The sequence below is a fragment of the Nyctereutes procyonoides genome, unplaced genomic scaffold (assembly GCF_905146905.1).
Source record: "Nyctereutes procyonoides isolate TBG_1078 unplaced genomic scaffold, NYPRO_anot_genome, whole genome shotgun sequence".
In the NCBI taxonomy this organism is placed as follows: domain Eukaryota; kingdom Metazoa; phylum Chordata; class Mammalia; order Carnivora; family Canidae; genus Nyctereutes; species Nyctereutes procyonoides.
Window position 1 is genome coordinate 74,076,040 of NW_026575052.1, and position 24,359 is coordinate 74,100,398.

At 36.3% G+C, this 24,359-nt stretch overlaps 1 protein-coding gene across 1 annotated transcript in view; it reads right to left on the reverse strand.

The window, feature by feature from the left end:
- Positions 1-24,359, reverse strand: part of MALRD1 (MAM and LDL receptor class A domain containing 1) — a 761,302-nt gene that overhangs the window by 120,473 nt on the left and 616,470 nt on the right. The window contains 2 exon segments of the mRNA XM_055332672.1: positions 5,752-5,818; positions 15,965-16,090. Coding sequence (XP_055188647.1) covers positions 5,752-5,818; positions 15,965-16,090 — 193 coding nt within the window.

Consider the following 24,359-nt stretch of genomic DNA (forward strand, 5'->3'; position numbering starts at 1 on the left):
CAGGCAGAGGGAGAAGCAGGCTCCATGCAGGAAGCCCGATGTGGGACTCATTCCTGGGACCGCAGGATCATGCTCAACCACTGAGGCACCCAGGTCTCCCCTATTCCTCCCATTCTTGAAACAGTATATTTTTCTTCATTTTGAAGTCTCATTTTTAGTAGGATATGTCTTGGAGTTTCTGGCTTTGTATTAAATTTACCAGGTAACTTCTGGCCCTTTTATCATGTAAATTCATTCTTCTTTCATTTCTGAATATTTTCTTGGATTACAGCTTTACGTATTTGTTCGATTCCATTGTCTTGTTTTCCTCTTTAGAGACTCCAATTATATACATTTTTTTAAGATTCTATTTATTTATTCATGAGAGACACACACAGAGAGAGAAAGAGAGGCAGAGACATAGGCAGAGGGAGAAGCAGGCTCCATGCAGGGAGCCTGACGTGGGACTCCATCCCAGGTCTCCAGGATCACGCCCTGGGCAGGAGGTGGTGCTAAACTGCTGAGCCACCCGGGTTGCCCTATATACATTCTTTATCTTCCACTTCAACTACTTTCTCTTTGGATATTTGTAATTTATCTCCTTTTTATTACCTTGGTTATTTTTCCAACTTTGTTCAGAATTCTTTAATAGATTTAATTTGAATCTATCCTCTCTTGGGAGAATGTTATAATTTAGTCTTTCTTTTCCACCCTATTTCCTTCCTGGCTTTAATCAATCCTTATTTTAATCTTATTGTTTTATTATCCATTTGTACTTAGACTTTAAAATATCAATTAAGTTTTACCTCCCCCTTATTTCCCTAAATTTAACTGAATTAATAGTTAATTCAGTTTGGAGTCAGGGTCTTAGATCACTTTTCTTTTTGCTTCATGTTTGTTTTTGTTTTGTTTTGTTTTTGATGGGGAGAAAGAAAGTGTTCATAAGCTTATTTTAATATTTTTTAAAATTTATTCATGATAGACATAAAGAGAGAGAGAGAGGCAGAGACACAGGCAGAGGGAGAAACAGGCTCCATGCAGGGAGCCCTATGCGGGACTCGATCCCGGGACTTGAGGATCACGCCCTGGGCCAAAGGCAGGCACTAAACCACTGAGCCACCCAGGGACCCCCTGAATTTTATTTTAAACAGTGGCTTTTTATAGGCAGAAAACTTATCTCTTCAATTCAAGCCCAGTTTATATGATTTATATGATGTTTATATGATTCCTGGTTTAAGTGCACCCTCTCCTATCATTGTAGCAAAGTAGAATTTCTTTAATGGATATTTTTCTACTTTGGTATCCATTCTGTCCTATAAACTGGAGTGATTTTTGTTTTTGGTATAATGAGCATATAATATCCTCACTCAGCATACTGCTTGCTACCATTTACAAAGTCCCCAACAGTTCCTTTGTGACTGGAAATTTGGACCATGGTAGGTCATTTGCTCATATCTTAATAGATTTTAGGTACAAATTTAAAAGTACTGCCACTTTTCCTTGAAATTACAGGACTTTCCCTTTGTATTCATTAATTTATACTTCATTCAGTTATTATTCAACGTCAAGTATATATTAGATACTATTCATGAAAATGTGTGGAAAACATGACTCTTATTTTCTGTGACAATAGTCTTTAAAATTGTGCCCACACATTCTGTCTTTAATATTTAGAGATTCCAATTTCCATTTTCCAATTTTCCATTTTCAATTATCCTTAAACTGATATTTTTATTCCATTTTCTAGCAAATATTTATCCTAACTTAATATATTTTATATTCACGTCCTTTAAATATGTTTTCAATCTTTTTTTGCAACAAAGATATGAAGATAGTTTATTTTTTAAAAATTTTCAGTGGCCATAGTTGTTCAAGTCTTATTCTTACAAATAAAACTAGTAAAAACTGGACAAAATAAATTTTGATAGTCATAAAGAACAGTTTTAATCGGAAATATATTTCTTCACAGCATAGGACAGGTTTTCAATTGGTAGTTTAGTGAAACCAATACTTGTTAAATAACAGAATGAGGGAAGCAATAGAGGAGCCCAGAAGGAGGAATAAGGCATTCTCTCTGGTTGCTCTGGGAAAGGCTTCTCAGAGAAATTGCCATTTATATTGGACCTAAAGGATTAAAAGGCATCTTTTGGCAAATAAGGTAGAAACATAAAATTTTAAGTAGAGGGAACCGTGTATACAAATCTTAGAGAAAGAGAAGAATATGGCCTGTCTAGGCAACAGGTATTTTTGCACATGGTAAATCTGTAATGAATATGAGATATCCAAATGAAATCTGCTGTCTTATTGGCAAGTGAATTTAAGAATGTAGCATCTAGTGGGATAGGATAGCTGTTGATAAATTGTATTCAAAGTCTATAAATTAACCCAAGCTTTAATATTTTTCTGCCTATCTTCACTATGTGAGCTCATATATACATATATGAAGTATATGATAAATTCATATATATGTATATGTATGATAATATATATATGTATATATATTATATACAAATATATGTGCATTAATTTGATATTGTTTTCTATTTCTTTCTTTTAGCCTTGATGACTTGATTTTTTTCCCTTGTAACCTCTTTCCTCCCTTTTGGAATTTATATTTCATAGCTCAGTCTATTTTTCAAGCAAACATATTGATATACCAAAATAATATAATAACCAAGCCTTCTTAGGTGAAGAATAATTTCCCTCCTTTGGCTCATGGTTCACATCTTTGGTCCTCAGACATACCACCCTGTTGGTGGTCCTGAAGTAATGGAAAACCATGGTTTGCCTAGTAGTGTCTACTGTTGTGGATAATGATAAGCTTCCAGCAACTCACATGATCTTTTTTAAAAGTCTCTCTTGGGGATCCTTGGGTGGCTCAGTGGTTTAGTGCCTGCCTTTGGCCCAGGGCGTGATCCTGGAGTCCCGGGATCAAGTCCCACATTGGGTTCCCTGCATGGAGCCTGCTTCTCCCTCTGCCCGTGTCTCAGCTTCTCTCTTTCTCTGTGTCTCTCATGAACAAATAAATAAAATCTTTTAAAAAATAAAAATAAAAGTCTCTCTTGTCTATGATGATAGAGAAAAACTGAATGTCCTTTCTTAAGGTACCTTAGGTCCTAAGAGAAAATCCAAAGGCTCTGGTTATGTCCTCCTTTTTGATACCATGAAGTTCTTATATTCACAATGCCAAGGTGAGAGAAGGGCTTTGTTTTTCTGTCATTACTTCTTTGGGTGACAAAGACCACAAATTCTCACACTTGAGAATGACAGCAGTTTGACATAAAGCCAGTATCCTTCCATAATGCTTTATATGTACTCTAAACCTTTGCATTCTGAAGCCACCCTCGTTTAAATCAAAAAGAATACCAGTGTGTGACAAATGACCTGGATACAAAATTTAATTGGAAATGAATTTGAAACTAAATGCAACTAGAAATAAATTACATGTTATCTTGCATTTCAGTAAGATGTGTTATGCTTAAAGAATTGTGCGACAAGTCAAAGGATGTTGCAAGATTATTTGTGAAAGCAAATATTTAATAAAGAAACTAAACCATTAATAGGATTAATGAGGTTATTTAAATGATGACTAACTCTACATTAAATATTGTAGACTACACAGCATAAAAAAGGATGATATAATAGTTCTGATGGCTAGTTTTCCTGTAGTATCTTTTGTATGTCAAACATGGTACCGAGTGTCTCACATATACTAACCCCTTTAAGTCTCAAAATTACCTATGACATAGGTGCTATTATCTTCTTCAGTTTGCCAAATAAGAAGCTGAAATAATTAGATAAAGATATTTACTCAAAGCTACACAGCCAGTGCGTGATGGATCTAGAACCAAACGTACTGACATGGAAGAACAGAACAATATTTTATGAAGAGAAAAAAAAACATAAGGTACAAAGTGAATGTGTAAAGTATAATTTACATTTCTGTAAGAAACAAATGTGTGCTTGTTGCAAACCTGTGTTAGTAAAAGGAAAACCATACTGAAGTAGATAGAAACCATAATTCTACACAGTGGGATTTAGATGTTGGGGTTTCTACTTTTTGCGTGATATACTACTGTATGCCTTCTAAAAGTTTATTATAATATACATGCGTTTATTTTTGCAGTTCATGGTTTTAAAGTAATTAGAATTTGAATAAAGAAACTATCATATTATAATATGGAAAAAAACCTCAAGTCATTCTTCACACCAATGTGGAAAAGAAACATTACAAACCTTTGTTTATACTGATAGTGATTAGGTATTTAAGTATTTGAAAAATACTATTTACCATCAAAAATACTTTTAAAATTTCTTTCTACATTTTGCTGCAGTGATTTCCTTCCTCCAGTCCCTTTGCCTCTTAATCCTCTCATTGCATTTTTCCTCCATGTTAGTTTTCTCATGTGAGAGAAACACATTTCAGACGTCACCATCTGGATATCCATTTTTAAAGTTTATTTAAGTACCAGAGGATGTTGCCAAGAACGCAAAACTCTTCTTGCTTAGATGAGACTAGCTACAGTCCGAGAGAGCTCTTTTGTCTGGCATGGTTAGAGAAGACAAAAACACAAACCTCCTTACTGTAAACAGTTGACACTAAACAACAGAATCTACTCAGCTGACATTCGATAGACCTTATTTATGGCATCATTCTCCATTATTTTAGGAGATTTTTAGAAATTAATACTGTGTATCCTGTCTTTCCATCAACCTACAGTTTGTGACAAATTAATTTCCATGGAAACTGATACAGGGAATGTATAATTTTGTTGAGATGTTGTGAAATAAATTATGTAATGAAATAGACAAAACATGTAGAGACACCCATTAATAATTCGCTTTCAACAATGTTAAAGCAGTGTCTAAACATATTTCATCATAAAATTTTTTTTGTTGTGTTAATTGGTAGCACGTTTTGCTTTTTTAAGGGGTAAACAACTTTTCGTAAAACACGAGTGTTGACTCAGAAGGATATAAGAATTTAAACAACTATCAATCAGTGTTTCCCAGACACTTCTATCTGTCTGTATTTTGTTATGACTTGAGAATCAACGTACAATCCATTCTCTAATACGCAAAGCAATATATCCATTGGTCTGCTAGATTAAAAAGTCATAAACATAAACATAATGGAATATGCATCATTTCCTTTGGAATTTATGAAACTGTTTTGCACAATTCCCTAAAGGGTGAGGGAAAAAAATCAAGCAATCTTTGATATGCAATATAAATAACTCCCCAAAGAAATCACAATGACTGTTTTTGTTTATTTTTGCTTTAAGTATGCAAATGTATTCCTTATCTGTACCTTAACTTTGGCTACTCATAAACATCCATTGCACAAACTAGAAAAAGGCCTTATTTATGAATTAATTTTATCCTTTGTTGTTAGAAAAGAGAAATATGAAATGGGAAATAAAAGGGAGTAAGGAAATAGAGATACTAAGTTCATGTGAACTAGGATAATGTCCATGTAAAAAGTCTTTTTACAATTTGATATAAATATTAAAAATAAGAATTAGTATTAGAACTATACCCTATATACCATGTTAAGATATAAAATCATGTTAAATAATTGCATTTTTTCCCTAAAATATACTCACATCTTCCTTTCTCTTCTTCAGACAGAGAAATGGAAATAATGTCACTATCCTCTATTTTTGCCTTATTAACCTTGTGTTCATTGGTGTTATATTATGTTGGATTCAAGAAATAGAAAAAGAATTTATTTTTCTTTTTTCAAAAGAAAAAATAGACAATGCTCCTTACCGACACACAGGACTGTTCTTCTCCATTACACAATTCCCACCATTTCTGCAGTAACCTAATGGGCACTCTAAAAAGAAGCATCACAAAACCCACAGATTGTAAATATTATTAGGAAGGAGGAGGACATATTACTGTTAATCACTGCATTAAATCTAGCCACTGAGAATATATTACTTCCCAGTTGCTAAAAGTGCAAGAATTCCCCTGTGCTCCACAAATTTGTTCATTGGCCCTTGCTGCATTCATCCTCTTCACATGCCTGAGTGGTGAACCACAAGAGGATACTTTTTCTCTTCCCCTGGATTAAGTAAAATATACTTATTTAGATCATGTCTACATGACAAATTTGTGATTATACTGAAATTTGTTCTTTAATGCAACATGTATTGTCTTCAGTTCCACACAGTAGTCACTAACATGGCAGACAATGCTTTGCATGGAGGACCTTGGCTTTTTGGCAAAATGTCACTTGTGCATGTGCATATCCTACATCCTACCTTTGCATCCATGACAGACATCAGCATAGCTCAAATTGACCTTCATTGCCCTGGCCCTGCTCTTTTGCTGCTTGTATCATTCCCTCTTTCAAGGCTAGCATTAATGTTTACTTTCAAAGGTAATTTGCGTATAGATTAAAACGAAGCTAGATAGGGGCACCTGGGTGGCTTGGTGGTTGAGGATCTGTCTTTGGCTCAAGTCGTGATCCTGGGGTCTTGGGGTCCTGGGATTGAGTCCCAATCAGGTTCCCTGCATGGAGCCTGCTTCTCACTCTGCCTATGTCTCTGCCTCTCTCTCTCTGTCTCTCATGAATAAATAAAATTAAAAAAAAAAAAAAGAAACTAAATATTGTCACATAGGTATGACCCTGGAAATGGTTGGTGCCTTTAGCCCTTCAGGGTTCTTTAAGGTCTTGATCTTCACATTCATCCTGATCTGAGAAACCTGTTGGTTTCTCTACTCAATACCCAAATTGCTTTTCTTCGCTTTTTTTTTTTTTTTGACACCTCCTCTCTTGCAGGATACCATTCTTCCCTGGTTGGGCTGTCTTAACTCTAATACTTGATAGAAACCTCCACTTCCTCTAACTTGTAATTCAACACATCTATTCTGAGCATCTGTTAATGTCTGGCACTAGGCTAGGCACTAGATATGTAACAGTAAATAATCCAGGAAGTTTACAAAGTTGTTAAAGCTGCAGGCACCAGAGCCAGACTGCCTGAGTAAGAATCTCAACTCAACTTATTAGCTGTATAATATAGGATAAGCTAATTAATCTCTCTGTGCCTCTGGTTCCTCTCTGTCAAACAGAGTTAAAAATAGTACCTATCCCAGAGTTGTTGAGAATGTTAGAAAACACCCAGCTCATAGCACATGGTTAAGAAATGTTGACCTAAAAAAGATACAGTTGTGATCTTTGCTCTTGTTGACCTTCCAGCTTCATGGAAAATACAAACAAACAAAAAATGACTGGGGCATTAAAATACACTATTAAAAGTAATATAATTTGGAATGGATATAACAAACGTGGTGGGAGTACCATGGAGAGCACCTAAATCAAATTTGGGGAATAAAGAAAAGCTTTCCAGAAGATAATCAGGCATTCATTTGGGCAGGTGTGTGTGTGTGTGTGTGTGTGTGTGTGTGTGTGTGTGTGTGTGTGTGTAAAGATAAGAATAAAGACTCAGGCTCAAGAAGAGAGTGGTGTGTTTGAGGACCTGAAGGAAGTTCAGCCTGGACTGATAACATGAAGAAAGTATGGGAGAAGGTAAGAGCCACACAGGGGCCAGATCATATAGGCTGAATGAGGAGTTTAAACTTTAACTTAGGAGGCCAGAATTTTAAGAAAGGAGGTAGATGTTTCTTTTTCTTTCTTTCTTTCTTCTTTCTTTCTTTCTTTCTTTCTTTCTTTCTTTCTTTCTTCTTCTTTCTTTCTTTCTTTCTTTCTTTCTTTCTTTCTTTCTTTCTTTCTTTCTTAGATATTATTTATTTATTCATGACAGACAGACAGAGAGAGAGAGAGAGAGAGAGGGCAGAGACACAGGCAGAGGGAGAAGCAGACTCCACGCAGGGAGCCAAAGTGATATGGTTATCATGTCTGTGATATAAAGAATATAAAGAATAAAATTTCAGTGGTTTCTTTTTGCTAGAATCAGAGATAACACCTGCATTTATAAATGTTAAAGTACTTGGTGGTATTCTAAGTAAGTATGACATCTTTAACACTAGGACAGAGCTACTGAAAGCCACAACCTCCTTTTTAAATCTAATTTTGATGTGTGTTGTATTACTAATCTATTCAGTTTTATGGTTTTTAGAACCCATCTTTGCAAAAATAAAATGCCCTATGGATATTAAATAATTATAAATTTAGTATCCTCCATGGTTCTGAAGAGTACATTATACTCTGAAATAAATAGAAAAAAAAAAAAACAACAACAACAACACGACACGGGACTCGATCCCGGGTCTCCAGGATCTTGCTAAAAAAACAAAAACAAAAACAAAAACAAAAACAAAACACGACATGGGACTCGATCCCGGGTCTCCAGGATCACACACTGGGCTGAAGGCGGCGCCAAATGGCTGGGCCAACGGGGCTGCCCAATGTTGTAGCTGCCTTTTTTCTTTTTTTAAGATTTTAATTTATTTATTAATGAGAGATAGAGAGAGAGAGAAGGAGAGGGAGAGAGAGAGAGAGAGAGAGAGAGAGAGAGAGAGAGGCAGAGACACAGGCAGAGAGAGAAGCAGGCTCCATGCAGGGAGCCGGACGTGGGACTCGATCCCAGGACTCCAGGATCACGCCCTGGGCTGAAGGCGGCGCTAAACTGCTGAGCCACCCGGGCTGCCCTGTTCCCTGTTTTAAAAAGACAATTCTGGATCCAGTATGTAAGATCAACAGAAGGGCTAAGACTAAAATTCAGGAGCCCCGTTAAAGGCTTGTTGTAATAATCTAGTAAAAATGATGAAATGAATGAAAGGGATGTAGTGAGAGGTGAGAACTGTGGGGATCTGTGAGATATTTAAATGTTGGGATTGAAATATACAGTGATAATTTGCAAGAGTCAAGGGTGGTGTTCAAGTTCCTGGCTGAGCCACAGGGTACTTGGTGGTTTCATTCACTGAATTGGGGGATTTGTGGGGAAGGAAGAATTTATAGGGGAAAATGCTGGCGTTTTAGGTACCTAAGGTGATAATGCAAGGAAGTATTCCTTGGCCAATATTATTTGCAGGTCTGAAGCCCAGATAAAATATAGGCTAGGGCATGAATTTGAAGCTTTGGCTTTCTCCTTCTGCCTTTCAGATATCATCACTTTTCAGGCTTGCCCCTCAGAAATCACTTGATCACTTTTTAGGTGTCATGGGGTTACAAAGATACAGTCTTTGTCTTTACAGGAGCAGACTAACCTTAGCAGAGAGAGAAACAATTTACTTGGGCAGAGAAAAGATAATGATAATGAACATTAATAGAAAAGTAATAAGGACAAACAGAAATTTTATATAGGAAAATATCCATTGGAAGAAGACTTTGAAGGGCAACTAGAGAGTCTGATTGTGGAGCTAGTCATTGAACATTGGGAAGGGAGTGGAAAGAGTTTAGAGGGAGGTTGCAGCAACAGGGAGGTGCAATATACCACAGTGTCCTTTTTGTTTTCAAAGGTTTCCAATGATTTGCCCTTCCAGAGATATCCAGTTGGCCCCTGAACAATGTGGAGCTTGGGGCACTGATCCTCGCACAGTTAAAAATCCACAGATGACTTTTAACTCCCTCAGAACTTAACTACTAATAGCCTACTGTTGACTGATACCATAAATAGTCAGTAAACATATATTTTGTGTGGTATTTCTATGATACACTGTATTACTACAATAAGGTAAGCTAGAGAGAAGATTAGGACAATCGTAAAGAAGAGAAGTTGCACTTACAGTACTATACTGAAAAGACTCTGCATGTCAGTGGGCCCGCACAGTTCAAACCCATGCTGCTGAAGGGTCAGATGTAGTTCCCATCTTGCCTTCCCTACTTTTCCCTGTTTAATTATGACAGGGGAGCATGGTGCTAATGACGGAAGAACAGCTATACCCTGCAGGCTTCTGGGCCATGCTCTGCTAAACAGAACAGATGTGAAATTTCCTTCATAAACAAGAAATTAGCTGTTTTGACTAAAAATAGCCCACCAGTATGGTAAAGCATAAATAGCTACAAACCTTTCAGATAAACCATTTTATAGTCATGTTTGGTCTTAAGTACAATTTTAGTCTTCCTTATGGAAGGCTTTGTTTTTATAAGAAAAACCAGTAGAGTGTCTGATACTGCACTACATCAAAATACATACAGCTGCACATTTTTTTCCTGGGGTCGTTAATATTTACTTTGATGGCTGAGAGTAAATCATAGGCTTGCTTTACATCAAAATAATTCTGTGGAAATTTAAATATGCATTTTATTACACTGTATAATGGAGCACAGTGGAAAGGACACAAGCATTGGCCAGAGCAAGGAGTAAAATTTGGTGTTTTGGTGGGGAGATGATTTGTAGTTTACCTCCACAAGGCATTCTTTTCAGTTTCTGCTTAGACCCAGGTTCTTTATCCATCCATAAGATGCAAAAACATAGTATAACATATTTTCACCTTACTCAAAACAGTTTAAAGCAGGAAACAGATGAAATGGGGAGGGAGATATCCATGACTAGTTAGCAATGAAGGGATTAAATACTTCCAGGAAATAAGTAGATAATTCTCAAATGGGAAGTTGGATTCTATGGGGTTGATATTAGAATTAGCCTGAGTTCCCAGACTCTTCAGCCACATCAGTGTCTCACTGATGTTTTGCATTGGTTACTGCGACCATGTATCTGGAGGCCAGTAGGACTTAACTGACTACATAGAAATAGCATTCTAGGAAGAGTTCAAGTTCAGTTCCACTCTGGTGTATCACCCTAGAAAAACAGGAACACATATAAACCAGATGCCTCTGTGTGTGTGTGTGTGTGTGTGTGTGTGTGTGTTGTGTTGTGTGGTCTCTTTCAATGTACATGGAGGCTTGGGAAGTGATAGCTATTGCATGGATCACTGAGAAGACTGACAGTCACCTGAGTCCTGGTTTTGCCTCATTGGTACATGGCTCAGTTAATGGGCTGTGTGACTTCGGGCTAGGTACTTTAAAGATAAGGTTTCTCATATTTCAAATGAGAATTATATCGCCTTGCTTTCTAGTGCTGCTGAGAGGAGTATAAAATGATATGTATTTATAACATTTCTACACTAGTGAGTGGTATGCACAACGTATTAAATCATTGTTCTCACCCAGCTCTCTATATTTGGGGATTCCTTAAACTGCCCATGAAACCTAACTTCTATTACCAGTGTCTCTCTGGCTTTTCCTTTTCCCCTCTACCATTATGAGCACCATTACCACTATCATTTACTGAAAACCTGCTCTGTTTTAAGACTATCCTAAGAGTTTTGGCATTACCTCATTTAATCCTCATAACATTGTGTGGTATACCATATATATCCTTTTTCACAGAGGAGAAAAACTGGTTAATAATATAATTTGCTCAAGTTAATAGTGAGGGAGCAGCAGATATGGAACCCAATTCTAGTCCTCTAACTCTCAAGTCTGTTAGTCTAAAAATGTCAAATGATCTGCTGTTCACATCAGAATTTCTATAACTCCCTGCTATTCTGATACTATGATCATGAGCTTCTTTAAATGGTAAGGCATTTATGTACATTCATGGATTAAATATACACATATACAACAACTTGCACATAGTTTTGGTTTCTGTATGGATCTGAGAGTCTTCCAGAAAACCAAATGGTTTGATGCAGTAAACCAAATACCCAGTGGGCACAGACTGTTCTCTTTATCTTGAAATCCCAGCACAGGGACTGCAGGGAAGATTAACTATGGCTTAGAAATTTGGCATAGCTCTATAGGGCTTCGATTTGGTGTCTGCTTCAAGTAAAAAATGTTCTTGTTGAAAAAAATAATAACTTTAACTGAGGGAATTCATTTAAAATAGAGCGAGGGGGGTGAAGGAGAATGGGTGAAATAGGTGAAAGGGATGAAGAGCACACTTATTATGATGAGCACTGAGTAATGTATGGAAGTGTTGAATAACTACATTGCACACCTGAGACTAATAAAGCACTATGTTGAGTCTCCTGGAATTAAAATAAAAAACTTAGTAAAAAAAAAACTTTTGAAACATTATTAGGTGTTACTGTTATTGTTATTAAATATATATTCAATCATTTTCATAATATCTCATATTACAACTTTATATTTTTTTCAAAGATTTTATTTACCTATGTGAGACAGAGAAATAGCATGAGTGGTGGGGGAAGCATGGAACAGAGGAAGAAGCAGGCTCCCCACTAAGCAGGTAGCCCAACATGGGGTTCAAGCCCAGGACCCCAGGATCATGACCTGAACCAAAGGCAGACACTTACCTGATTGAGTCACCCAAGCACCCTTACAACTTTATATTTTTAATACTTTTTCCTAATTCTCCTTCACATGGATGATTGTCATAATACAGTATAACCTTAGCATGACTTTCATTAACCTCTACTACTACAGATGACTGGAAAAAGACTCCCAATTTAAATTAAGCCAGGCAATTCTGTTCAATAATTTTCTGTTGCGTAAGCAACCAAAACTTGAAAATAACATGCCTTTCTAACATAACTTGAGAACAAACAGGCCTTGTTGAAATATACTTAACCTGCAACACTTACACAGGGCCTGAGGTCAATGTTCCCTTTAATGACTTAAACCTCAGGTGAGGGTAGGCCAGATGCTCACCACCTGCCATGTGACCAGGGACATTACTGGATGCTGTCAGGATTGGGCTCATAAAGCCTATGAAATACCATCCATAAAGGGATATGATGTTTGGAAAGAAAGAGGAGGGCAGCCTGGGTGGCGCAGTGGTTTAGCGCCGCCTGCAGCTCAGGGTGTGATCCTGGAGATTCGGGATCAAGTCCCATATCGGGCTCCCTGCATGGAGCCTGCTTCTCCCTCTGCCTGTGTCTCTGCCTCTCTCTCTCCGCTCTGTATCTCTCATGAGTAAATAAAATAAAATCTTTAAAAAAAAAAAAAGAAAGAGGAAGGTGTCATGGGCATTGACACATCTTAGTGTGGATTAAGCTCAGACACATTTTTTTAAAGATTTTATGTATTTATTAATGAGAGACAGAGAGAGAGAGGCAGAGACACAGGCAGAGAGAGAAGCTGGCTCCATGCAAGGAGCCCGACGTGGGACTCGATCCTGGGTCTCCAGGATCACACCCTGGGCCAAAGGCGGTGCTAAACAGCTGAGCCACCAGGGCTGCCCACTTAGACACATTCTTAAACACAGAAGCACTGACTTCATCATATTTGTTTGACAAACTAAAATAAGCAGAGATAATAGAAATAGAGAACAAAAATATAATGTGGATTTTATTTCTGAAAACGGTTTCATTAATTCTTTATATTACTGTAAGCCAGTAGCTGGGACAGTACGACCTATATTTTATGAATGAACTATGAATGAACTGGTGAATGGCTAAACTAGATAGGGCAACCAGAATGTGCTCTCTATTATCACCTATAGGTTGTCAATCCCTCAGGATGAATGGCCAGTCTTCTGTTTTTCTGACCATATTTTTAAAGGCAAAATACATAAAATCAGACAATAAACCATAATATATTTGTTCTCATAGAGAACTGTCCTGAACAAAATCTCACCTTTATGCAAATAAGTTTGGGTATCATGTATCAGTGCTTTGTCTTAGTGGTTTCAAAGAATGAAACTAGCTCATTAATATCTTTCTCACTCTGAAAAGAAAGTGAAAGCATTTCCTTTTGGGTATCAATCTAATATATAAGCATGCCTGGTACAGAAACAATGGCAAAGAGCATTCATCTTTGCATATTTTATGGGACCAGATTTACCTGGTTCTTGATTTCCTTTTGTACTCATAAAATTCAGTGCTCTATGAGTATTCATTTAGGCAGCATGAAAAATAAGACTTTTTTGTACAGTGATTTGATTATAATTATCATGCTTTTGTCACTTATCTCATAATAATCTGATAAAAAGAATATATTCTCACCTAGTTTTGATATTAAATATCTCCAATTTATTTAGAAAATATGATTGAATATATATTTTATTACCAATTTATATTATCTTTTAGATGTGAGAGATTTATATTGCCCCAACCTATTATTTCATATATCTCCTACATGAAATAAAAGTTCAATTACTCAGGAGAGATGCTAACAATGGACTGTAATAAATTAGAGAGTTTTAAAGCAGTTTTGATAAAAGTATACTCACAAACATATATTATCAGCTCTTATAAATATTCTGGGGTCAGGAGAGAAAAATGTTTAAAAGTCAGTGTAGGGCAGCTCCCGTGGCTCAGTGGTTTAGCACCGCCTTCAGCTCAGGGCATGATCCTGGAGACCCAGGATCGGGTCCCACTTCAGGCTCCCTGCATGGAGCCTGCTTCTCCCTCTGGCTCTCTCTCTGTATCTCTCATGAATAAATAAACTCAAAATGGATGAAAGATCTAAATGTGAGACAAGATTCCATCAAAATCCTAGAGGAGAACACAGGCAACACCCTTTTTGAACTCAGCCACAGTAACTTCTTGCAAGATACATCCACGAAGGCAAGAGAAACAAAAGCAAAAATGAACTATTGGGACTTCATCAAGATAAGAAGCTTTTGCACAGCAAAGGATACAGTCAACAAAACTAAAAGACAACCTACAGAATGGGAGAAGATATTTGCAAATGACCTATCAGATAAAGGGCTAGTTTCCAAGATCTATAAAGAACTTATTAAACTCAACACTAAAGAAACAAACAATCCAATCATGAAATGGGCAAAAGACATGAACAGAAATCTCACAGTGGAAGACATAGACATGACCAACACGCACATGAGAAAATGCTCTGCATCACTTGCCATCAGGGATACAAATCAAAACCACAATGAGATACCACCTCACACCAGTGAGAATGGGGAAAATTAACAAGGCAGGAAACCACAAATGTTGGAGAGGATGTGGAGAAAAGGGAACCCTCTTACACTGTTGGTGGGAATGTGAACTGGTGCAGCCACTCTGGAAAACTGTGTGGAGGTTCCTCAAAGAGTTAAACATAGATCTGCCCTACAACCCAGCAATTGCACTGCTGGGGATTTACCCCAAGGATACAGATGCAGTGAAACGCCGGGACACCTGCACCCCGATGTTTATAGCAGCAATGTCCACAATAGCCAAACTGTGGAAGGAGCCTCGGTGTCCATCGAAAGATGAATGGATAAAGAAGCTGTGGTCTATGTGTACAATGGAATATTACTCAGCCATTAGAAACAACAAATACCCACCATTTGCTTCGATGTGAATGGAACTGGAGGGTATTATGCTGAGTGAAATAAGTCATTCGGAGAAGGACAAACATTATGTGGTCTCATTCATTTGGGGAATATAAAAAAAAGTGAAAGGGAATAAAGGGGAAAGGAGAAAAAATGAGTGGGAAATATCAGAAAGGTAGACAGAACATGAGAGACTCCTAACTCTGGGAAGCAAACTAGGGGTGGTGGAAGGGGAGGTGGGCGGGGGGGGTGGGGTGGGAGTGACTGGGTGACAGGCATTGAGGGGGGCACTTGATGGGATGAGCACTGGGTGTTATTCTATATGTTGGCAAATTGAACACCCCCCAAAATAATAAATTTATTATTAAAAAAATAAAAAAATAAAAAATAAAAAGATAAAAGTCAGTCTAAAGCTTAATAACTTGACTTTTAAACATGACTAGATCATGCAAATAGGGAGCTTTTATGAAGAATTGGGAAAAATTTTTAAAAATGTTCAGTTATTTCCTTATTTTAGAAATCAAGCAATTTGCATCAAAGAGATTTTCAAATACTAATAACTTTAAGTTACATTAAATTAAAATTAAGTGTTTGGTTTTTCTTTATTTGGGGACATCCTTTATATAGAATAGGCATGAGTTCATTATGTTATATATTTTTAAATTATGTGTGTAGCAATGTTAGTATTCTTCCCACCCCAAATCAATAATAGAAATTCAATTATTCCATACTTGCAATTATTTAGAATTTCAAGTTTTGATGTTTTTATCATCTACATGGTTAAATCACTGGCTCATATTGTAAAGAATATTTTAATGGAAATAGAGTACCTGAGCAGCTGGATTCATCAGGCTGGAAATCTGCGCAGTTGGCAAAACCATCACAGCGCTCATGAACTGGGATACAGCTGTTCGAGGAAGTGCACATCAAAGCACTATCAGAACAGCTCTCATTGGCTGGGGAAAAAAAAAAGAATCATCTCTTTTTTAAGTGAATTTCTTCTAATGAAATAAGACAGTTTATTGTATCATTCCTTATCTTTCTAGTCCTATACTTAAATTATATAATTCTTTCTGATTCTTCAAAAAGTTTGTTGATAGAATCATTTCCCAGCTGTGCACTATGTACTATTATACTGGTATGTATGTATAAGTTAACTATGTGTATACTATGTAGTCTGAATTGATTTTAGACTAGAATATACTATGTCAAGGCAGAGCTCTCTGTGCTTCTGCTGCCCTCCTAATGTCCCTGGCATTATGTACAACTGAAGTGACAGCAACCATTACTTGTTTGAATGTTCATCCATTTCCACATGGTTTAAGTCATGGGTTGTCATATAGGTCACTGCAGCTCAGTGCCCTATGACTATGTGCCTTTATAACATGGTGCATTTTACTAATTCCAGAGTCTCTCATCAGCCTGATTTCAAGAGACAAGCATAGGTCTTGCTCGTAAGACTTGTGTTGTTTCAGAAAAATGACTTCACTTTTGTTAACTAAAGGTACTGACAATTCTATAACAATCTAGTTTGCCAAGTACTCAACCTCTCTTGGATGCTATTCTTAGTCATGAAACTGTATTTTTGTCTTCCTGCCTCTCTATCTTTTGTCTCATCAGGATGATGGTTTCCTGTAAAGCTGTAGATCATGTTTATGATCTTTTTACAAGTTAGAGCTGAACCAGAACAGAACCCTTCATTCCAGGCTGCCATCAGTCATTTCTTGTCTCCTATTTGCTTGAGAACCTGGAAACCAGCAGGCTTAGGTTTCAGGCCTAATCTCTGTTCTCTGGTTCTACCTGTTTTGTTCCATGCTGAAATTTGTCATGTCTTTAAGACTTTTGATGTGATAGCTCTTCCATCTAGCATTGCTACATGTTTGGAATAGAGGGAACATTGAACCTTGGACCTACTGCACCATCCTGTCAAGAATTCTGGATATATTTCAAAAGCACTAAATAATGATTATATGATCTACACTGATTTTCTGTCCCTGATCCTTTGAGTCCTTCAGTTCTGCAGAGAGAAGCAGAGGGCAACAGTATACAGTCAAGGCTTTGTGGTGCCTAATCCAAGTTCAACAAGAACAATTCTGCCTTTCTCTGACTTACCTAATAGTGTCACATACAATACCCGATTTGAACATTTTAATCCAAACCTGCTGCTAGAGTTAAAAAAAAAAAAAAAAAGAAGAAGAGGATTGACCTGGGAAGTTACTTCTACTAGAATAAAGACAATTAAGTTCAAACTTCTCAACCTAAATTGATATTTTTAGAAGACTTGGAAATAAGCATCCCCATGGATGAGTCTTACACAAATTTTGTCAGTATTAATCATGATTTTTTTTTCTCTTTCAAGTATATTTATGGGCTGGAATTGTTGGAGTTATCATAGGTTATTGACACGGTTTGACAGCTGCCTATCAAAATTAATTTTCAAATTGGACATGAAATGTTTTTAAGAGTCTTTCCATTGATTAAAAAAGCTAGTTCTGAAAACTAAAGTGATACTTTTCATTGAGTAATCCTGAGGTGCTAGAACATCAGTTCCTGCCAGTAAATATGATGGAGCTGCCACTACATTTAAGACTTTATGCTTAGCACTTCAACTGGAGACTGCAGGGAAAGATATTTTAGAAAGAGTGAAAGGAAAAAAAGAAAAAGATTGACCAGAACATAATGAGCAATAAGAGCAAAATGACAACACAAAAGCAGTTAACAATTTAAAATAATAATAAGAGAAATGCCATAAGGACAGACTTAATTGGTAAAGTATCAGTACAGATAAGTATTATAAAAATAAGAGGTGCCTTTTAGTGCATGAAGTCCTGTAAAGACTGAAAGAGTAGAGTCTTGAGATGTTTTAAATTTTCATGTTTCTAATAAGCCATTTAGCAGAGTGGGAACAAAATCTATAAATGGGGGATCAATAAGTTTGACATTACAACAGTGAGTATAGCAGTTTGCCTTTCACTGGGGAGTTTGTGTAAGGAGATACTGCAGACAAACTTAAAGCACAGGACTGAAACCAGATTGTAGAAATGTCTGAGGTCTCTGAAGAGATGTCTTTAAGCTTTTACAACAGGTTAAATAATTTTAAGATCTACATTGACAAGATAAATGACCTTGTAAACCAAGTAAACTAGGAAATAGAATGATCTTCCAGCTCTTATAAGATGAAGAGTTGTTTGTAAAAAATGAATATGTATGTATATACATGTATGTTTGTGTATATATACACATTGTTATCACCATTGTTTTGCATTATAAGGGGCTGAGAGATCAGATTAGTGTTACAGTTTTATTTAAGATTTATTTATTTATTTTAGAGAGAGAACACAAATGGTGGGACAGGGGGCAAAGACAGGGAGAGAGAATCTCAGTCAGACACTGCTGAGCATGGAGTCTCAATGCGGGACTTGATCTCATGACCCTGAGATCATGACCTGAGCTGAAACTAAGTGTTGGACACTTAACTGATTGAACCACCTGGGTGCCCCAACAGTATTAAGGTTTTAAATAATACAGTATGTTTAATTTGTATACAAAGATGATAGATAATACTCATCTACTATTGAAACATTATTTCAAACACTTCTACACTTGAAAATGCTAATCCATTCACATACCTTCACTCAATTTCCTGTGTGACTGATAACTTATTTTCAAGTTGACTATACAATGAAGAGCTCTACCTGTAAATGGCCTAAATCCTCAGCTTTGGCCCAAATAGTATTGAAACACATAAAAAAAATGTAACAAAATAAATGGTTTCCAGTTATAAAAAGTCTTCCTTTTCCCCTTTATAGAAATTTTATAGCTAAGAGACACTGTATGAAATTAAAAACAAAAATCTTAGTTTCTATGGCATTTAAAATAGTATTAGACACTGTATGAAATTTAAAATAAAAATCTTAGTCTCTATGGCATTTAAAATAGTATAACATTAAAGTTAATAGATATTTATCAATTTCCTTCTAAAAGTAGATGGCAAATAAGTTATGAATGCAATTAATATGTACCAAAACCTACACGGCAAAGGACATTGTACTGAATATAGGAAAATTAAACCATTACTATCCTTTTCTCCTTATCACTACATACACAACAAAGAAAAATTCCAAAAGTACTCCAAATAATCTATACATAAAATTTAGAGGAAACTTAGATTTCAGAATTTCCCTGGACAATATCTACTTTCACCACATTCAAACATGATGGGTTAGTGTGTATAAAAACACTTGTCTCAATCTGTCATCCTAGAGGTTGACATTCTTTCTTACCAAAATGAGCCAAGTAACAGAACATTCTGTGGCTTTTAGCTTATTCACTCAGGTATTAAACATACATTAAATATAAGCAATTCATGAATGGTTCACTGGAGTTACTTTCCTAAAGCAAATTCTCTTTTATAAATTATTGTTGTTACATACAAAATATAGACAAAAGTAAAGTACATGTGTCTAGGGATGTATATCCATTTGCTATGAATATGAAAGCACATGTATGCAGTCCCACATTTCAAAAAGCAGAGTGACTATGATCTTACATCTTGAGAATGAAGGTTGTCAGCCCTTCAAGGCATGTCCACACCTAGCACAGAGCAGGATGGATATTTACTCTACCCTTGAGCTAAAACCAACTACTACTCTTACTGAAATATCTTTGCAGTTTAAATAAGTTTTATAAATAAGTTTAAATAAGTTTTATAAAACTACAAAAACAATTTAACAGGTAAAGAATAATAATGTATTATGTGCATTATGCAACTGACCATATTCATCCAATTCTTCAGTAACTCTGGGAAATAGACAATCACCATGGTTTTAATGTTGAATAAGCTGAGGAACACTTTTGTGAGAAGCTATCAAATGCAAAGTGATGATCTTTATACTATCATAGAGAACCACCATAGGATGTTGGGATCAAAGCTAACATATTGAAAGGCTGATCATAAAAATATTGATGATAAAGGTTGACCCACCAATATCAAGAGCCTGACCCATTTTAAATCTTCTAAATGGCAACCAACTTCATAAGATACATTGACTACTACTGGAATATGAATTAATGGTAGAAAGTGGGTAGACTATTCACTTCCTCATCTTTTTCAGTCACATCCATCATTGACAGATAGCTTCCAGTGCCTCTTACAAAACATTCTGCATCTTCCCTCTCTGCTCAGAATCCAGAAGCCTGAACTATAAAGGACACGTCAACACACCTCTAGCCCTCTAGCTTCTTCTTGGTTTGGCTGATGTATAGAACCAGCAAGAGGTAAAAGGGATGGAAGAGGCTGTGAGATCAGCATGGGCTAGCTGTTCTCTGACCTTTTATCAAGGAGCCCTCTTTGATTCCAGGTTAAGACACATCTTCCCTCTCACATCCTTTGGCCTATGGGTACTAACAGCTCCTGCTTTTACTACCCAGTGTGGTTTCCTTATGCATACTATCTCCCTATAAATAAATAACCTCTTTATTAAAATACTCTCAAATTTTACAAAATCAATGTACCATCTGTGTCTTGTGAGGATACAACATCGGATGAACTGGAGGAATATCAGTAGAAGAAAGCTCCTTTGTGCTATTTTTCTATATAATTAAACCATACTAGTTTTTTTCTCCTTTTACAGGTTTAAACATTCTGATTACTAGAACACTTATTTTTACAAGAATAAAAGGCCATTTGATATTGATTTCCCTGCTTAAATTGTGACCACTTCAGAATCCTTATTCCCACAACATTTAAACATGTGCAAGCCTCTCAAAACCAACTTAAAAAAAAAAAAAAAACTTACTCCTCTTCTTCCGACTACATCACATTCTAAGTGCCAACTTCTTGGAAGAGGTGTCTATAGTTGATTTCTCTGTTTGCCTACTTTCTCTATTAAAGATTGGCTTCAGAATTCTGGCCCTCCTGCCCACCCAAGTTTCCTTTCCAGGATCACCAGGAATTCTGTTATGCTTTTCCTAACCCATATGTTTTAGGCCTAATCTTACATGATCTCTCAGAAACATTCCAGCCTGTGAATACTCTGTATTTAAGGCTTTATACGTTTCATTTACGGTTGTCACTCTCTTACCAGTGTCCTCTCATGTCTCTGACCACATCTCAGGGTCTTTCAATGTTTGTTTTCTCTTAACTGTCCTCTACCTTTTGTTTTCTTCTCTATCCTCTATATTATCTCATCAACACCTACAGCTTCAAGCATGTATGCTGAAGGCCATGTGTCTTTATATATCTTGCTTTATCTCCTTCCTGAGTTCCACTTATCCATTCTGAATACATCTTCAATATTTCCATGTGGATATGTCACAAACCACAAACACAACAAGTTTAAAAGTGAGGCCACAATCTTCCCCTAAGCAAAGCTTCTCCTCCCATTTTTCCCAGCTCAGGAAATGGCCCATTCTCTGTCCTGTTGTCCAAATCAGGAACTTGCAAACTATTCTTGATTACTTTCTTTTTCTTCTTCATCTGAACATTTCTAAAATCTAGTCAAAATCTTTACTTCACACTGTTATGCAGTCAATTCTTTGTACTTCAGCTGTGACACCTTCTAGCCAGACCTGTGTCTCACTCCAGTGTATTCAATGTACTACTTGAACGGTGGGTGTCAGTTGCATGACCGATGAGGAAGGACTCTTCAAAGTCTAGTCCCTTCTCATCTCTCAAGACTTATTTCTACATTTCTCACCACAAACTCTATTCCAATTATACAAAATATTCTTCAAGGCAAACAACTTTTTCTCAATTTCTGGACTTTAAGTGGAATCAAGCACTTCTATACTTTACTTGCCAAATGACTACTGTCTTTCCAAATTTGCCCCTGCAATCACTTCTCTTACTAAAGTTTACAGATTCCCTAGCACCACAAGTATGACCTACCCTATGTTTTCAATAACATTGGGTTTATCTCTGTCACAGAACTTGTTTTATCCTCAACTATCACCTTCAGTAATATATCATGAATCCACAATCTGAGCCAGTCTATGCACATCCATCTGTATTATCAATGCCCACAACAATATGTGGCATAAATTACATTCTTAATGAGACCTTGTGAGTGAATAAATAACTGTGAGTTTAAAGAAAATACCATTCTAAATCAATAGGTAAGCCCAGAAAAAAACCAAAAACCTAGTATATCTTCAATTGTGTGAGTCATCATTAGGTGCTTTTATTCTGTAAATTTGCCCTAGCATTTTTCCCCTAATTTTCACACAATTTTCCTTATAGACTCATAACTTAATTAAATATTTCAGAGATGGATGGAAGCAATACTTCCACGATACCAGTTCCCAGCATGGGCTTATTTTCCTTTAGGAGTAGAACTTCACATGTTACTCCATCATCAAACACCAGGTTCCCAAAGAGTGTTTGAAAGTATAAGGATACTGTACTTTCCTAAGCTTCTATTTAAATAGCATTCTTATTTGAAGTCAAATATCATATGACTCTATAGAACTTAATAAGATTTCTATCAACCAAATTACTTAGAGCCCTGATGGGAATAGGGATAAATTATTTGGCAGGCTTTTTCTTCTTCATTCACTTCCATTTGTTTACTTTCCTCTAAGAAAATATGATAAGACTTGACAAGTTGGCTTTATTACATAAAGAATATACATGTAGGAAACAACAGGGGAATGGAATACCAATCTCTAAGCCTAAACTAGGAAAGGAAGTTCATTTATTTATGACTGAAATCTTTGAACATCCAAATGCTGTATCCCCTTTCTTGTATTCATCTGTCCTCCTTTTCTAATACTTATAATTCCTGATGCCCACTCTAAACAAGACACTAAAATAGCTTTATATTTCTTTCAAGGTCCCCTTAAAGTTACATTCCAAGCTGTTTTTTTACTACTTAAAACAATTGTGGTCATTAACCTGTGGTTTGTGTAGCTCTATCACTGCAACCTATGTCAAAATATAAAATACAATATAATGAAACACCAAGCAAACAAATAATTAATGAGATGGTAGCGGTGCTTTGACTCACCATGCTTTTGTACTCACCTTAATGATTTGTGTAATTCTTAACCAACATTCTCCCTTCCCTCTATGAAATAGGCTAGTTATAATAAAAGTAGAAAGTGCTGAATACAGGGCTGAGGATTTTCCATATATTTTCTCAAATCTTCACAGTTCTATAAAGCAGTATTACATGGATGATAAGACTGATTCTAATAATGTTCTCAAGCCTGCACTTGCAATAAGTGATAAGGATTATATTCAAAACCATGTCCTTAGGATTTAATTCCATGAATCCTTAATCATGTGACATCTACCCAGGTAGTAGTCCAGGTCCAACCCCTACCTACATATCTTCATTAAAATGAATATTTGCCTATGTCTCCTTGCTTGATCCATCTTCATAAATACATTGGGAAGCAATTAAAACTACATGTCATCAGTCCATTTCCACAAACATTTGTTAAAACAGTAAAAAGTCCCATTTATAGGTGTATCCAGAAACATCTAAAAATAAATTTAACCAAGGAATGGAAAGATCTGTATGTTGAAAACTATAACACATTGATGAAAGAAACTGAAAACAATGAAAATAAATGGAAAGGTATATCATGCTCATGGATTGGAAGAATTAATTTGCTAAAAGGTCCAAAATACTCAAAACAATCTACAGATTCACTGCAATCCCCATCAAAAATACTAATAGTATTTTCTACAAGACCTATTTATATGGTACCAAAAAAGACTCCAAATATCCAAAGCAATCTTGAGAAAAAAGAACAAAGCTGGAGGTATCACAATCAGATTTCAAAATATACTACAATGTCATAATAATCAAATAGTATGGCACCAACAGAAAATCAGATGCACAGATCAACAGAACAGAATACAACACAGAAGTAAGCCCATGCATATAAATAGGCAATTAGGGACGCCTGGGTCGCTCAGTGGTTGAGCGTCTGCCTTTGGCCCAGGGCATGATCCTGGAATCCCAGGATCGAGTCCCATATCGGGCTCCCTGCATGGAGTCTGCTTCTCCCTCTGCCTCTCTCTCTCTCTCTCTCTCTCTCTCTCTATGTCTCTCATGAATAAATAAATAAATAAATAAATAAATAAATAAATAAATAAGCAATTAATCTATGACAAAGGAGACAAGAGTACACACCAGGGAGAAGACAGTCTCTTCAATAAATGGTGCTGAAAACTGGATGGCTACATGCAAAGGGATAATTCTGAAGCACTTTCTT